The sequence below is a fragment of the Mus caroli genome, unplaced genomic scaffold, assembly GCF_978045245.1.
Source record: "Mus caroli unplaced genomic scaffold, Mus_caroli_1 scaffold_3, whole genome shotgun sequence".
NCBI lineage: Eukaryota > Metazoa > Chordata > Mammalia > Rodentia > Muridae > Mus > Mus caroli.
This window is the reverse complement of record NW_028227258.1, coordinates 107,540,182-107,556,472: the sequence shown is the minus strand read 5'-3', so window position 1 is coordinate 107,556,472 and position 16,291 is coordinate 107,540,182. Positions and strand designations below refer to the sequence as shown.

General features: G+C 45.0%; 2 protein-coding genes across 2 annotated transcripts in view; one reads left to right on the top strand and one right to left on the bottom strand.

Annotated features, from left to right (window-relative positions):
- Smad9 (SMAD family member 9) overlaps nt 1–7,688 on the top strand; it is a 47,153-nt gene extending 39,465 nt beyond the window's left edge. Inside the window, exons 5-6 of the mRNA XM_021158391.3 lie at nt 398–654; nt 3,572–7,688. Coding sequence (XP_021014050.1) covers nt 398–654; nt 3,572–3,715 — 401 coding nt within the window. The 3' untranslated portion in view covers nt 3,716–7,688. The remainder of the gene's footprint in view (nt 1–397; nt 655–3,571) is intronic.
- Nucleotides 7,689–9,508: 1,820 nt separating this feature from the next.
- Rfxap (regulatory factor X associated protein) lies at nt 9,509–14,391 on the bottom strand. The gene is made up of 3 exons (XM_021158402.3): nt 13,766–14,391; nt 11,777–11,884; nt 9,509–11,005 (listed from the first exon to the last, which is right to left on the bottom strand). Exons 1-3 carry the CDS (start codon nt 14,159–14,161, stop codon nt 10,895–10,897), a joined length of 615 nt encoding a protein of 204 aa, XP_021014061.1. The 5' UTR covers nt 14,162–14,391; the 3' UTR covers nt 9,509–10,894.
- Nucleotides 14,392–16,291: the final 1,900 nt, after the last annotated feature.

The following is a 16,291-nucleotide window of genomic DNA, read 5'->3' as shown; positions in this document are numbered from 1 at the left end:
TGGCCATTCATCTGGATCATGGTTTTTTCCCCTTATTTTATGTTTATGGGTGTTTTGCCTGTTTTTATGTCTGCTTGAGTACCGTGTGTATGTAGTACCCATGGAAGCCAGGAGAGGGCGACAGATACTACGAAACTGGAATGAAACTGGATGGTTGTGAGCTTCCTTTTGGGTGCTGGGAGCTGGGCAATCTCTCCATCTGTCAAGGTTGGATTTTTAATGGGTTTGTAGGAAAAGTCAAAGAAAACAAGTGGGGTATTCAGGGCACACTCACCTTCTTTTCTATGGCCAGGGATTATGTAGGAGTTAACCTGACAGTAGCAGGTCCCATCGCGTGAGGTGCTTGGAGCCATTGAAAAGGAAGCAGAGAAGGAAGAACATGGTTTTGTGCCTACAGGTGTGCATTTGTACTACGTTGGGGGCGAGGTGTATGCGGAGTGCGTGAGCGACAGCAGCATCTTTGTCCAGAGCCGGAACTGCAACTACCAGCACGGCTTCCACCCGGCCACCGTCTGCAAGATCCCCAGCGGCTGCAGCCTCAAGGTCTTCAACAACCAGCTCTTCGCCCAGCTGCTCGCCCAGTCCGTGCACCACGGCTTTGAAGTGGTGTATGAGCTGACGAAGATGTGCACGATTCGGATGAGCTTTGTGAAGGTAAGGGTGTTGGCTTTGGGGTTCTAACATGGAAAATGGGAAGAAAGGACAGCACGCTCTTGGCTCAGCTCGGCATTTGCTCAGCTAGTTCACGTGGATAACAGTTTTTCTTTCTAAAAAAAAAAATGTATTGAATCTTGTCTTCTTCTTTTAAAAATTATTTAGTTCAACTTCCACTGCCCATATATTCCTGCATGTAGTGTCACCCAAGGGAACTAGAGTAGATGAGGTCAGCCTACCAGGGGAAACACCCTTTTATAAAACTGGCTCTCCCTAAAACCCATCAACTGTCGTCAGTTAGGGGGGAGGGATTTATGAACCTTCTTCCCACTCTATATTAGAATTCTGACTGGCTCTCTAGTACCTCTCATATATATATATATATGTATGTGTGTGTGTGTATGTGTATATATATATATATATATATATATATGTGTGTGTGTGTGTGTGTGTGTGTGTGTGTGTATGTGTATTTGTGTGTATGTATATGTGTTGTATATATCAGGCAAACTAGAAACTCACAGAGATCCACCTGCATTCTGGAATTAAAGGTGTGTACCACTACAGCAAACAACATCAAACCTTTGGGGAAAATGTTATTAAGTTTATAGGAAGGTAGAGATATAAACTGAAAACAATTATATGAAGATTTATTAAGTGGCAGAGTGGTTGTTTTTGGCATGAGGATGCAGGCATCGGGATGATAATAATGGACAGGATTGAATGCTGCAGAGATGTCCCATCCCTCTCTCAGCCACCAGGCACTGCTGTCCCCCAGTGAAAGAATAAGATCTTCCTCTCAGCTGGGGAAGCTGCTAGAAAAATGTAGGGAATACATTTATAGATAAATTTCAGAAGAAGAGAACTGTCTCTACTCTAAGACAGCGCTAATCAGTGTTGGCACAAAGTGGGGTGGAAACCTTGAGGCAGTTGTGAATGATTCAAGGGAATCACCCTGATACTTAAAAATCTGGACTTGTTCATCAGACTCTGTGCTGAACAGTTTTCACAAACCCTACTCGGGAGAGGGATGGCTTCCTTCACAGCTCTTACATTTTCCTCTACATTTATTTTTATTTTATGTGTATGGGTGTTTTGTTTGCATGTGTGTGCACCACATGCATGCAGTGCCTAAAACTGCCAGAAGAGGGCATCGGTTCCCCTGGAACTGTAGTTACACATGGTTGTGAGCTGCCCTGTGGGTGCTGGGACCATGGGTCCTCTGCAAGGACAGCCAGGGCTGTTAACTGCTGAGCCGTCTCTCCAGTCCCATTTCCCTTTTTAAAAGCTGGGGATGAAACCCAAGGCTTCATGAAGTGAGTTAGTTAAGTGTGGTCTCCTGAGCTACATTCCTAGCCATTCAAAGTTAGTTACCTTGATCAATGAATGTTCTATTTTTCTGTACCCAAATTATATTTTATAATATTGATAATTTTAATCATTATTTTTAAAAACAAGAATAAATATGTATAGTTTACAATTTAAAGGTGCCTTTTTAAAGACACCTTTCCGGTGAGGACAAAACTACTTTATCTTTTGACATTCAAAGCAGAAAGAAAATCCCTGGAAAATTTCCAGGTGCACTGTTGCCTTGCGGCCAGCAGGGGGCACTACCTTGCAGTTAGTGAACTGTCCTTTAAGGGGGGAAGTTGTTTTTCCCAGTTCTTTCTTGTTTTTATTTTAATAAGGATGAACTGTTGGTATCTCATAGGTAATTACTGCAATACAAGCATGCATGGTCACGTGATCATTTCCCAACATCAACTCAGTGTTTCCCAGATACGCAATAAATGTACAGAGCTACAAAATGTCATTCACAGGACACAGGCTGCTACTGCTGTTATGGGGCTTCCCCGACCCCGAGTCCTCCTCCCTCCTCCCTGTGACAGTAGGGAAGAAACTCAGGTCCTCGCACGGGCTAGGCAAGCACTTTAGCACCGAGATTCAATGCCAATCCCGCAAGGACAGAAACAAAATAAAAACTGTCAATTATTTTCTTTCAAGTGACTAGACACTGGTGGTGACCATTGTAAGTGAAAGGCCAGACCATCTTTAAGGTCTTTGTCAGCTCTGAGTTTACTGGCCACAGCTCTCCCTCTTTTAGCCACTCAACAACTATTTACTGAGCAGCTGCCGGGAGCGGCTGTGGGTGCTGGGTGTTGGTAATTCCCAGACCTTGGCCTTATGAAACCAGTGAACTGGTAGCAAGACAGGCAGTAAGCAACAAGTGAGGTGAATGGGTAAAGGAAAGGAGAGAGGGTACAGGCAGGGGAGGCATCAGTGAAGCAGGGTGTGCCCCAGAGGCCTGGATGACCGGGGTCCTTCGTGCAGAAAGCGGTAGAATCTGAGAGAAAAGCCAACTCCACCTACTACCATCTATGTATCTATATCAATCAATCAATCAATCAATATCTATCTTATTTATCTATCTATCAATCATATATGTCATTTTAGTAGCTGTCTCTCTAATCAACGGGGAAAAGTGGGAAATTTCTGAGGGAGCCTGAGACAGAAAAGAAATAAGCTCTAAGCTCTGACATTGCACTCTCAAAGTCAACTACTGATTCTTGCCACTTTGCAATCTCCGGTCTTTAATGAGTCCTAGTTTTGTACAGACACAGGCTTCAGCATGAAGAGTAGGACATGAGGTTGAGCCTCTTTCCCTGTAATGGGGAGATGGCTTGCCAGCTTCTCCATGTGGTATGTAGAGCCCCAGGCACCACTAAATAGGTGTCCAGGTGTAAATGAGCTAACAGAGCCCACCCTGCCTGACCTGGGCCACTCAGAGGAGGAGGCATTGTTCCCTAGAGGCACCGACTTCTCACAGGAAGCCTGGGACCCTGCATTCCCTGGGCTCTGCCTGGTGGCACCTGGCAAAAAGCCACACTTCAGTCTGGGCTCTCTTCTTCCTCTGCAGGGCTGGGGAGCAGAGTATCATCGCCAGGATGTCACGAGCACCCCCTGCTGGATCGAGATCCATCTTCATGGACCGCTGCAGTGGTTGGATAAGGTGCTCACTCAGATGGGCTCCCCACACAACCCTATCTCTTCAGTGTCTTAAGTCACATCGTCAGCCACGTTGCCACAGAACAGACTCGGGCAGGGGCTTCCATCGTGGCAATCGCAGCTAATGCAGGGTTCCGGATGCCGATGTAAATACACGTGTAACGCATCCGAGTCACGTTTATATTACCGTTTGTTTTGTGCTACCTACTTAAAACCTGGGGCCAGGCCAGTGCAGTGTGGTCGAAGAAGCGTGGTTTCTCTCTGATCAGGGAGCCAAGTCTTCTGTGAGAGGGAAACAGCACGGGAGGGCGTCGGCAGAACCCAAGGCCACCGAGTCAGCTCGTCACTCCACAGGAGGTTGTGCCCCACATGGAAAACACAAAGCTGCTTACACAGAAGGAATAGGAGCACTAGAGCAAAATCAGTCACACACAAGTGGTTTTAAAAAGACCCTACTTGCACTGCGAATGGCAAGAAAGAAAACCAAGCTTGTCCAGGGACCTGTGAGATAAAGCCACAGAAACTTTATCTCCGAAGCTGAAATACACATAGCCAGGTACTGTGCTGACATCAGGTACATTCAACCAGATCTAAACTGTGATCGGAGAGGGGGAAACTGTGAAGCTTGGAGTCAGGTGGCCTCAATCTAACACTGTTAAAACAAGCAAGCAGGCAGGCAGGCAGGCAGGCAGGCAGGCAGGCAGGCAGGCAGGCAGGCAGGCAGGCAGGCAGGCAGGCAGGCAAGCAAGCAAGCAAGCAAGCAAGCAAAGCCAAGGCTCATAAGGGAAACTGGCCTGAAAGGAGGCTTGATCCTAAGGGCAGGGTTAGCCCAGAATTCAGACCCGGAAGCACAGGGAACTCCTGCGTCCACTCTGGAAGCCATCTTCCCATCTTCTAGTCTCTCCTGTCTGACCTTGCAGATGGCTGCCTGCCCTATGCACACTACAAACCCCGTGCAGAGATGAAGCCGTAGACTGGAAGGTTGGGAGGGAAGTGCAGGCTAGGTAGGGCATCTCTTGCCTCCTCTTTCCTCCTGGTGACAAATAGCAATTAGTGACAGATGATTCAAACAAGAGCAAAGCCTTGGGAAAGCTCGAGGCATCTTTGGATCTTATTTATGCATCTCTCAGCCTGGCACCTATGTTAAGTTATTAGCTGGTTACATCTGTGCAGCCTCTTCTAAAGCTATTAAATACCTGGCTATAGCTTCCCAGGTGAAGTAGGAATGTTTCATATGCCCTACATTTTTTTTTTTTGAGGAAACAGTGGTAGTGAATAATAAAGCATCTTTAAAAAACACTTTATGTGTATATAGACATGCATATATCAGCTCATTTCCTCTGTTGGATGATAAGGGAAATATCCTCCAGACTTCAAGGTACATGCCACCCATTAGTCACCCCATTGCTTCTAGGTTTACTTCAAGCCCCTTGAAAAGCATTATGTAGGATGGCATTTATGGTTTATTATAGAGCTTCCATAATATGATAGAGATATTATATCAGAAACTCATTTCGTCTCAAACTACCACTTAGAGTGTATAAAAAGAAACCAAGCATGTCGATTCATTAAGTCTGTCTTGTGCATTTGTGTGTACTGGGTACAGTGTCAGGTGCCATGGGATCAAATGCACATTAGAGGCAGTCCCCACCTCCATAATGCCAGACATCTGACAGTAAACCATTTGCACAGACATCAGGTCTCAGAACTTTAAAAACCCCCAACACATGTGAATTTTCTTGGGCTCGAAAAATAACATAATCGAGTTTTAACAATAGTTAAGAGCTCTATTGTAATGACTATATTGGGATTTTATGTCTCCTCAGAACACTTGAGTAATTTATCTTCGCATAACTACTTCCATTCCTAGCCACCCCACCTCCTGGAATCCCTATTTTTCTGATATTTCTCCTGGTTTCTTCCTTGGAAAAGCCATGTGTATGGCAGATCTTCTCTGAGTACCCATCTAAGGACACAAAGCATTGTCCCAGATTTCCAACCGCCCCTTTGATCTCCTCACAAGTGGCCAAATATCCCTGGCAATATGTAGTTGTAAGAAACTATTCAGGAGTAGACGCTTCCGGGTGTAGTGGTACCGTGGTACCTGCCTTTGATCTCAGCAGCAGGGAGACAGAGGCAGGTGGATCCCTGTGAATTCAGGCCTGACCTGGTCTAAATGAGGAGTTACAGGACAGCCAGGGCTATACACTGAAACCCTGTCTCAAAACAAAAGTAGAAGCTTAAAAACAAAAATAAAAACAAACAAACAAATAAACTACTTGGATTTCCTTGCAGTGTTAAGAAATCAAAATATTGAAGTGTGTCTGATTTCTTTGAGAAAGGAATCATGACCTAGGTTCATGTGTATATTATCAGAGAATTTAGCTTTGAAGAGATATAAGTCCTATGCTTGTATAACAGAGTCATATTTTAATGAATTTTTCCCCTTTGGCTGTTAAGAGATCTAAACGTATCATAGCGTAATCGTTGACTTCAACTCCTCTGAGTGACCATGTGGCGATCATGCCATGAAGCTGACAAGCAAACTTATGCTGCGTAGGTTGTTTTACAGGGTGAAGGGGAAAGTGGGCAGCTAGGCCTTTGCACACTGCAAGTTGCCTCAGGCAGGGTCAGGCAATGGAGAACTGTATTGGTTTGGCTTGCCCACAAGACCCAGAATGTTTATCACTATGTACAAGTCAGTATGTGTGAGCCTTAGCAAAAATAAGACATGATCAGTTTGTTTCAGCTAAGTGATAACAACTGTTTCAGAACTAAGAAGACACCACCTTGCTAACATACACACCTCGGTGTTGTGTTGTAGAGACAGCAAAACTCTCTAGCATTTAGAATATTCTTTTCATTATGTTCTAAGGGTGGAGTTATCCTCATAACGACAACAGAAAGAAGAGTGTCACAAAATCATTTTATAAAAATTGCTTGCTGGACTTCAAGCTCCTGCTTAATGCTGAGTATGTTCCAGATATTTCATGTATATATTTAATAAAGTAAAATATACCATGCATTTCACATCGTCTTACCTGCTAGGAGTCAAGAGCCGAACTTTGCAAGGGTAGGTAGCCCTCACATATGTTCATAATAAGTTATTTTTTTTTGGGGGGGGGAGGGAGGTTCAAGACAAGGTTTCTCTGTGTAGCTCTGGCTGTCCTGGAACTCACTTTGTAGACCAGGCTAGCCTCGAACTCAGAAATCCGCCTGCCTCTGCCTCCTGAGTGCTGGGATTAAAGGCATGCACCACCAAGCCCGGCTCTCATGATAAATTCAAATATATATAAAACAGACTGCCAAGATTACTCTTTAATTCCCAGCAGCCTCGCCTTCCTGAAATGCCATACACCATCCTTTGGTAGTCTGTGCTAGACAATGATACACCTTTTGGCTTATTTTTCTCTCAAACTCTAGGAAATACTTCTATGTATATGATCTATGGCTCCTTAAGATGCTTAATCATAAACTGTTCTTCTTAGAAAATGGGATTTCTAAGAATTCTTCATGCTGTAAAAACTTTGGTGGCACTATAAAAAAAAGACATCTTCGAATATTTGGCATTAATGTGTAATTTTAATGATTCTTTGCAGAAGTTTTAGAGGTGTTTAACTACTGCTCCCCAGCTTAGCACCAGGACACACAACTCAAACCCTTTGTATGGTGAAGCTGTTGTTATTAAAAAGTGAATTTAATACACACTGTCGTTTGAGCATCCAACCTTAGCAACTCAACAGCCACGCCCATCAAGGAACATGTCTATAGGAAGATGTTTAGCATGTGATGCTTAAAACACCTGGATATATAGGGAAACTTTCACTAAAAACTCATTTATTTTTCATATGCCATGAAATATGTTTAACTGATTAAAATGTTTTCTACGAGAAGCTTGTGAAATTGCAAATGACTATGAAGTGTTTACAAGCTGCTGTCTGCTTGTTTCCTCTGCCCCAAGATGTCCCACTGATCCTAAGGCTCACAGCTACGAGCTGGCTGGGGTTCGGAAAGCCTCACTCGGTAAGGGGCAGAGTCCGAATAATGTACAATCTGTGTTCTGTTCAAGAAGACTGGGAGATGCATTTTAACCTGAGTAATCCATCCTCTTGCAGCTAAAAGTATTTTAGCTTGTGGTTTAGTGGCTTGGTATACAAGCTAATATTCCATCAGAAAACAAAAACAGCATTTCTAGGTACGCTGTGTGTGTGACATGATGAACTGGGCGCACTTGCACTTTGCTGCTGTTAAAAGTTGTACCATAAATGTAGTTATAGAAGCTACAAGTCTGAAATTAGTCTCCCTGTACCAATGTTAAGGGGTTGGTTTGCTAACTCTGCGAGGCGCTAGAGGAAAATACATTTTCTTTTTCTAATCATGGAGGCTGGGTCCTTCCCTTCCCTGCCCCTCCATAATCCCACCTACTTCTTGAAGGATAAGAACTTACTATGTATTTGCCTTCACCATCTTCTCTGATCGAGTTCGCCATCACTAAGTGTACCAGTTACTCACCGTGACATAAATATTGACTAGAACACCCCAGCTTTGTGGCCTTCAATGCTAAGCCTTTAGTAGCTCTTTTCCAACTGACAGATCTACAGGGTGGTTTTGTCCATCTAAGCAAGGTTTAGCTGGGCTAGGTTGGCATCAAACTTCTCCCAGGGGATGGCTAGTTTATGTCAGTCTCTCTCACTGACATGTGTCAGGCTACCCGATGGTACCATAGAGATCAGACCATGTACCCCTGATTTACCTAAGATTTACTAACTGCAGCTCTTCCACCTGGATCCAAGTTCACAAAATAATGACTCTGAGACTTCATTATGAATGTGTAGGCTGTAAGCTAGGGCTTGTTCCCCGTCTAGCTTGTAACTTATACCATTTATTCTAGTCCTGACACGTGGTTGGCTGCCTCTCCTCAGTTTCATGAGACCATCTTCCTCAGAGTTGGATTGTGAGGACTCTCCCGCTCTCCCAGAATCTTCTCTCCCTCTTGGAACTTCCACCTCCATATTCCTGGCTAAGCTAACAGGCCAACAGCTTTTTATTGACAGGTGATGTTTCCACAGGGTGAACAGATTATCCTGACATTATTGTGCAGGTTACGCTAGGCTCATCACTATGGTAACTGGTTTAAGGCTGGCACAGCATTATTTCTTCTGCTCTATACTGGCCAAAACAAGTCCTATGTCAGTTAATCCTGAACTAAAAGATAGGTAAATAAAAACCTGATGGAAGAAGCTACAGTTGTATGCCAAAAGCCGTCAATATATAGAATGGGAAAGTGTGGGAAACTGCAATACATCTACTCTGAAGCAAAAATCTTACTGATAGGCTTTAAGGGGACAAACATCTCCAATGTGACAGGCAATAATTAAGTTGTACTGCAAACTATCCTAGTTCCTATCTAACTTCATGAATGGGGCATCTACTTCATTCTTAATACCCTAGAGAAAGAATCTCAGCCCTTCAGTGATCTACTTTAGGGCTTAATAAGTATTTAAGCCAATTCCAAGTTCTTAAGACCCAAATCTAATCCCCTTTCATTTCTCTCTATTCATGTTACATTTCCTACTTACTCTTGGTCTGAAGCAGTATAAACTGGGCCATTCTGCTACAAAAGTTCCAACACTCTGATACTGCAACATGACACTGTCAGTACAAATGTACTGGGAAAATTTATAGCCATGCCGGGACCTGTGTGGCTCATGGGCTGCAGAGTGGACAGGCATGCAGGCCTAGAGACAACAAAGCTCCCAGTACTGTAAGCGCAGTACCAAACAGTGATGTGAGTGCATTCCTCTGTAGCCAGTGTGGAGCATCTAAAGAAATAAGTACAGCAGATGACTCAAAGTTCAACGGATGTCCTTTAATGAATAATTTTGGCAAAAGGGTCTTTTTCAGATACACAAGTATAGAACACAAAATGAAGAAAATCACTCTACTTTGTATTTGTTTCTTGTGGTGGTGAGGGTGGGGAGTGGGCTGAGGGCCTTGCACATGCTAGGCAGGTGCAGTAAGGCTAAGCTGCATCCATAGCCCTGTGAGTACTTATCACAGCTACGAGTTTAACATCGGATATATTTCAGAGTTTAGGAATCAACCAACTGATACATTTTGCCTTGAATCACTTATTAACTTACTCTTGGATATACTCTCTTGACATCTGATTCTGTATCTTATGGTATTTTTGCTTTTTTAAAGTTTTCCTAGGAAAAAGTTAAAAAAAAAAAAAAAGTACCTAGATAATCTGCCGTTCCTTTAACAGTAGCTAGGAATATGTGCTCAGTTTTGAAAAGCACTGGCAGCAGTGAGAGTTATTCTACCTTCAGGGCCTCCTTTATGGAGAATAGGAATGACTATAAGAAAACCAACCCTGGCCTGGCCTTGGTGGGCTGAGTACATCTGAACTGTTCACAAAATCAACTGAGGAGACAACCTGCTTTAAAGGAGAGTGACCCCAACCATGGAGGCACCAACTTTAATGTCCTCTCTTTCTCTAGTTACATGAAGAGACAGATCAGTGACCACTTTTCTCATGGGTATAAAGATGCTTAGCTTTCAGAGCTCCACCTTAACTACACAGAAAGGTTACTCCAAGCACCTGACCTTGTGCTGGCCGCAGGTTATCAATGCAGCGGAGAGGCACTGATAGCAAGGAACATTTAGCTGGTGGAATACCACAGACTGCAGAAGGTTAAGATTTCTGACCCTCACTACCGCCTCGCTAGGTCAAGGTCACTGTGGCAGCCCAAAACATACCAGTCCTTTCCAGGGCCTCTTGATGAGAATCACAGCACTGGGTGATCTGATATTACTATTACTTTATGACTTCCACAGAAAGCAACTGGCTCATTCGCTTCAGTAGGCATAACTGAAGAAAAACAGTAAAAACTATAAAGGTGTTTTTTCCAAACTCATAGTGATATGAAACAATTAAATGCAAAAATCCAATACTTATTTATTCTCAAATGTACACGCACATTTACAGAAAGTAGTTTCTCTCTCTCTCTCTCTCTCTTTCTCTTTCTCTCTCTCTCTTTCTCTTTCTCTCTTTTGAGAAAGGAACTTGCTAGGTAGCCCAGGCTGGCTTTGAACTTCGGATCCTCTTGGCTCAGTTTTCCAAGTTCAGGGATTCCAGGTGTGCCCCCCAATGGCTGATTACCAGCATTGTCTTAGGCTAAAAGCACCCATCCATTACAGTAAGGTAGAGCACAGCAGTCTCTGTAAGCCCTCACACTGGCGCTCCCGGGAAATGCTGCTGTCTTTGCTCCAAAACTTGTTGATTTAGTAGCTGCTGCTGTTTCTGTAAAAACTGGACGACTTCTGGACTTCTTAGTAATGACTTAAAAAGAAAAGAGGGAAAAGGATTATTAATAAAATGCTCTATTTTTTGTTTAGGAACAGGTCATACACTATAGACAGGCTGGTTCTGAACTCACAGCAATGCTCCTGGTCTGCCCAAGTCTTTCAAGTGTGGGGTTGTTTTTATAACAAAGTATCAACCATGCTGACCAGTCTTTTATATCTGATGTACTTATTTCTCCAATATCATGCGGCAGTTTAAAATTAGCATTGTCTTTGTTTACATTTCTGTATTGTCAAATTTAAAATCTTTTCTTTATGATTCTTTAATATTATAAAATCTCATTGTAGAAGTTTGAGATAAAATCTAAATTAATTAAAAAAAATCTAATATTCTGCCAAAAACTTACATAGAAAGTATATCATGAGTTAAAGTCTCTCTCTCTCTCTTCTTCAAATTACCATCCAAATATTCCAATATCTTATAAAACACTTGCCCCTTTCCCAATTGACTTTTGGTAATTTCTATCAGTTGTATATTAGAGACCCTTATAAACTATTAGTAATTGTATCTCAATGCCTTTACAGTACTATTCCGTATACTTAGAGTCTATTTTAAAAATCTCATCTTGCTCAGTCAAAGGTCAGTCAGTGAAGAAAACAGGGCTAAAGGTGTTCCTTCCACTGCAGTCCAGGAAGGGGTAGGGTGTGAGGTTCATTGTGTTCAGTGACACGCAGTTCTAGAAAAACAGTTCCACTGAAAACAAGCAGTTTTCACTAACAGATCTGCAACCACTTGACAAGCACTTACCAGTCTTTTCTGATTTAACACTTGCTCTAGAAGAGTAGGTCTTGCAGGGCGATCACCAAAGGATCCTGTTCTCTGTTTGACAATGGAGAGTATGTTGTCTGTGCTTTCCTGGGATCAAAGATAAACATTTAATGCGGTGTTGTAATCCACAACAGCAGGTATAATGAACATCTATCTCTTTGATCTTTTTCCTTTTTCAGGATCAGGTTCTGTGGAACTTTAGGAAGGCCTGTAGCTAAGTCACAGGTACTGGCAGTCATTTCTAAGTAAAAGCCTTCCTTCCTGCAGGCTTCCCAATCTAGGATCTGCAGTCTCTTGCAAGGTCTCAAACTGAAGCTATTTGGTCAGAGGGGAAGTTAATTACCTGTGACCTGTTTTCACTGTTACAAGAGAATGACAAGTGACACCCAAGTCTCACACAGAGCCATCTTTAGTCCAAACAGTCTGCCTGCTTTTGGACAAAATAAATTAACTCAGAGGCAATCTACTGCTAATGAGGTACTGGATTCATACCTGATTCACACCCACAAGAAGAGAGAGGCAGTAAAATACTGCTTACAGAAGCAAACAGCTTTCAGAGTACACTGGCTGGAAGGGGCTAGAAATCACAGCTACGAAGCCACCACTACAGAGCCAACAGGCAAGTTCTGCAACAGCAACCTGTCCCCGAGACACTGAATCCCATTTCAAATTAGTGATGCTTAATCCCATATGTGAACGAATCTAAACACTGGACTTCTCCTCACATAAAAGAATGTTGCTGAGGTTAAGTGAAACATTCTGCCCTTAGTAAAGCCTTGGCCTTTTATCTACGGGCTTCCGAGTTGTCTATTAAAAATCCCCTTCGCACCTTTATCGTGAGATGCTTAACAAACTTTTGTTTTAAGAAGGTTTCCATACATACATGTTTTAGGTCTCAAAATATTAAAAACTCTAAAAGAGGATTCTAGTATCACAAAAGCGAAGATTTTTTTCTTCTAACTCTCCCCAGTTACCCTATTTATAGGACCGCTTCCTTTACATACACAGTACATGGAATGCTATAGCTCACTTGACTATGGAGAGAGAACCTTATGTCTTCACAACTCCAGGCCTTGCACTGTGTAGGTAGGATAATGTTAATACCACACAAATCAGACGTTTATAGTAGCAATAATTTGAGTCATCTAGGCCAAATTTCCACAAATGTTAGAAGTTCCCCTTCAAAAGGAACTTCTGTGGTAAGGAGTCTTTCTACATTTTACGGGTTTTTATTTTTTAAATTTTTATTTATTTATTATATGTAAGTACACTGTAGCTGTCTTCAGACACCCCAGAAGAGGACGTCAGATTTCATTACAGTTGGTTTTGAGCCACCATGTGGTTGCTGGGATTTGAACTCTGGACCTCTGGAAGAGCAGTTGGTGCTCTTAACCACTGAGCCATCTCTCCAGCCCTGTTTTGTTTTTAAACAGCTCTAATACTTAGGTGGACTTTGCTGGGTCTGAGCTGAAATGCACACCACTTATAATTTTCACCTAACCAAAATAAATCCGAAGAAACACTAATTGGGCATTATTTTAAGGGCAAAAGACGAGGGAGCTGAGACTTAAGGGAGATGAATAACGGACCTAAATACAGACAGCTAGCAGCAGAAGCCCAATTGCAGGGCACTGGCGTCTCTCTTCCATGCTTGACTTGAATCAAGCAACGCTCAAGTGTGCTGTGAGTTACTACCCCACTGTCAATCCAACTTTTCTCAGGGGCCAGGGAGTCTAAGAAAAAAACAAAGTCAACAAAGTTACAGAAAACCAACAGGGTGTGTCAACGTACGGATGCCTAGGGGTAGACACTGCGAAGGGTTTACTAACGAGAGGTGTAGATCACCTCCAAAGTGCCCATGTCAGCTGGAGCGGAGGATGAGCCCAGCCCTTGGGGAGACCCTGATTGTGTACCAAGTAGGCTGGCACCCATCTGCCCTGGCCCCGGGGCCCCGAGGAGCAAGCTCACCTCCAGTTTGACGTTGCCTGTGCTGGCCGCGGAGGGGCCGCCAGAGCCCAGTGCCTGGTCGCTCTTCTTCTTCTTGTACTTGTCCTTGTACATCTTGTTGCGGTGCTTCTTGCACATCCAGGGCTTGCGCTGCTTGGCCACCTGGCTGGTGGTCTCGCGGCAGCCCTCGTACGTGCAGGTCTTGGAGCCTCGCCTGCGCGCTGCGCCGCCACCCTCCGCGTCCTCGTCCTCCAGCTCCTCCGGGCTGGCCGCACTCTCGCCGCCGCCCGCCGGGTCCGATGTGTCCAGCAGATCAGCGTCGTCGTCCCCCGCCTCGTCCTCGGCGTCTGCCGCCGCCTCACTCCCCGCCAGGCCCGGCCTCAGAGCGCCGTCCGCCTCGGCCTCGTCCTGCCGCATCACCAGCACCGTCACCGGAGGGGCCGTCCGGGGACTGGAGGTGCTCGGCCCCGAGCCCTCGGGCACAGCCTGCGCCTCCGTGATGCCGCCCGAGCCCGGGTCCGCCACCGCGGCCCGTCAGCACTTGAGAAACACAACCGAATTCGACAAGCGGCTACTCGCTGCACGTCCCGGAGCGGAGCCGCCAGCACTGCACTGCGCGTGCGCGGTAGCGGTCGGCGAGCCTGTGTTTGGGAACTGCGAGATGGGCGGGGTTGAGCAGGTGCGAGACAGAACCGACTGCGCCTGCGCGGCGGCCTTTGGCAAACGATTCCTGGGCGCAGGCTGACCTAGAACCCGGCTGACAGCGGGCGTGGTGCACGCCTTTAATCCCAGCACCCGGGAGTCAGAGGCAGGCGGATTTCTGAGTTCGAGGCCAGCCTGGTCTACAAAGTGAGTTCCAGGACAGCCAGGGCTATTCAGAGAAACCGGTCTCCTTCCAGGCGGGGCAGAACGGCTGGCAGAAGCCCCGATTGCGCCTGCGCAGCTGTCCTCCGCTCGCCTGGCGCTCACCGGTTGGAAGGGCTGGAGAATGGAGACTGGAGGACGGCCAGGAGACTCTTTCTGCCTGGACCCATCCTCCCTGACGGGTTCAAAACGCGTCTCTCCTGGAACGTCTCTGGGTAAATTAGGTTCCCGAGAGGCCTGAAGAGGAGTTTGAAACAACTCGAGGAGGAAACAGTTTATTTGGCTAATGCATCCCAGTCAAGCCCCATGGGGACATGGAGGAAAGCTTAGCTTTTCTACCCAGTGCCGACGCGCCTGCCTTTTCTGACATTCCCAGTAATGGGATTGTTGGCTCATGTGACAGTTCTGTTATTATTTTTCCCACAAGCTGCACGCTGTCTTCCATCGTGGGTGCACAGGTTGGCGTTCACACTAGCAGTGTACGAGAGGTCCCTTTTCTCCATATCCCTCCTACCCCCGCCAGTGCTCCATAGATATCTTATCTCTGATAATAACCGTTTCATCTGGGATGAGATAGATAACACTGTTCTTCAGGATTAGGGGTGTATATTACATACACCTATTGGTCTTTGTATGCTTTCCTTTGTGAACCAACTACATCGCCCATTTCAATAGGATTATTAGGTTATTATTATTATTGCATTTTTTTGAATTCTTTTTTTTTTGTTTTTGTTTTTGTTTTTTTGTTTTTCGAGACAGGGTTTCTCTGTATAGCCTTGGCTATCCTGGAACTCACCCTGTAGACCAGGCTGGCCTCGAACTCAGAAATCCACCTGCCTCTGCCTTCCGAGTGCTGGGATTAAAGGCGTGGGCCACCACGCCCAGCCTTTGTTTGAATTCTTTAGATATTCTGATGTTAACTACTCATCAAATGTAGCTTGCAAACATTCTCTCGCATTATCATCGCGGTGGGAAGCATGGCAGTGTCCATGGTGCTGGAGAAGCGGAGAGTTCTACATCTTGTTCTAGGGCATACAGAAGACTCCCAGGCAGCTAGGAGAAGAGTCTCAAAACCCACCCCCAAAGTGATGCACTTCCTCCAACAAGGCCACACCTCCTCCCACATGGCCACACCTCCTAATAGTGCCATTCCCTGGGCCAAGCACATTGAAACAACCACTGGCGCTAATCTTAGAGCTCACTGATTGGTTAGTTTGACAAACTCTGTAAATCCAGCTGTCGAACCTGCTTCATTCCTAGGGTTGCAGACATGTATGACCATGGTGGGCTTCCGAATGGGTGCTGGGGATGAAATTCTGGTCCTTATTCTTGGAAGGCAGCATGTTACCCATTAAGCTTTCTCCGCAGTTCTCTCTCTCTCTCTCTCTCTCTCTCTCTCTCTCTCTCTCTCTCCCTCCCTCCCTCCCTCCCTCCCTTTCTCCCTCCCTCCCTTTCTCCCTCCCTCCCTCCCTTTCTCCCTCCCTCCCTCCCTCCCTCCCTCCCTCCCTCCCTCCCTCCCTCCGTCCCTTCCCTCTCTCCCTGCTTCTCTCTGTCTCTCTCTCTTAGTGAGGTTTTGGGAATCAAATTTATGTTATAATGCTTACAAGGTAAACTCTTGACCAAGGAAGCCACCTCACCAAAAGGCTTCCTTTTTTTGTACAATTTTCATTTATCTTTGATAGC

Bases quoted from the DNA above. Each gene is read 5' to 3' on its own strand.
- Rfxap (XM_021158402.3), bottom strand. From the start codon at position 14,161: ATGCGGCAGGACGAGGCCGAGGCGGACGGCGCTCTGAGGCCGGGCCTG. The intron at 11,885-13,765 runs GTGAGCTTGCTC...CTTTGATCCCAG, and splicing joins CAGGCAACGTCAAACTGGAG to GAAAGCACAGACAACATACT. The intron at 11,006-11,776 runs GTAAGTGCTTGT...TTTCTTTTTAAG, and splicing joins TGTTAAATCAGAAAAGACTG to TCATTACTAAGAAGTCCAGA.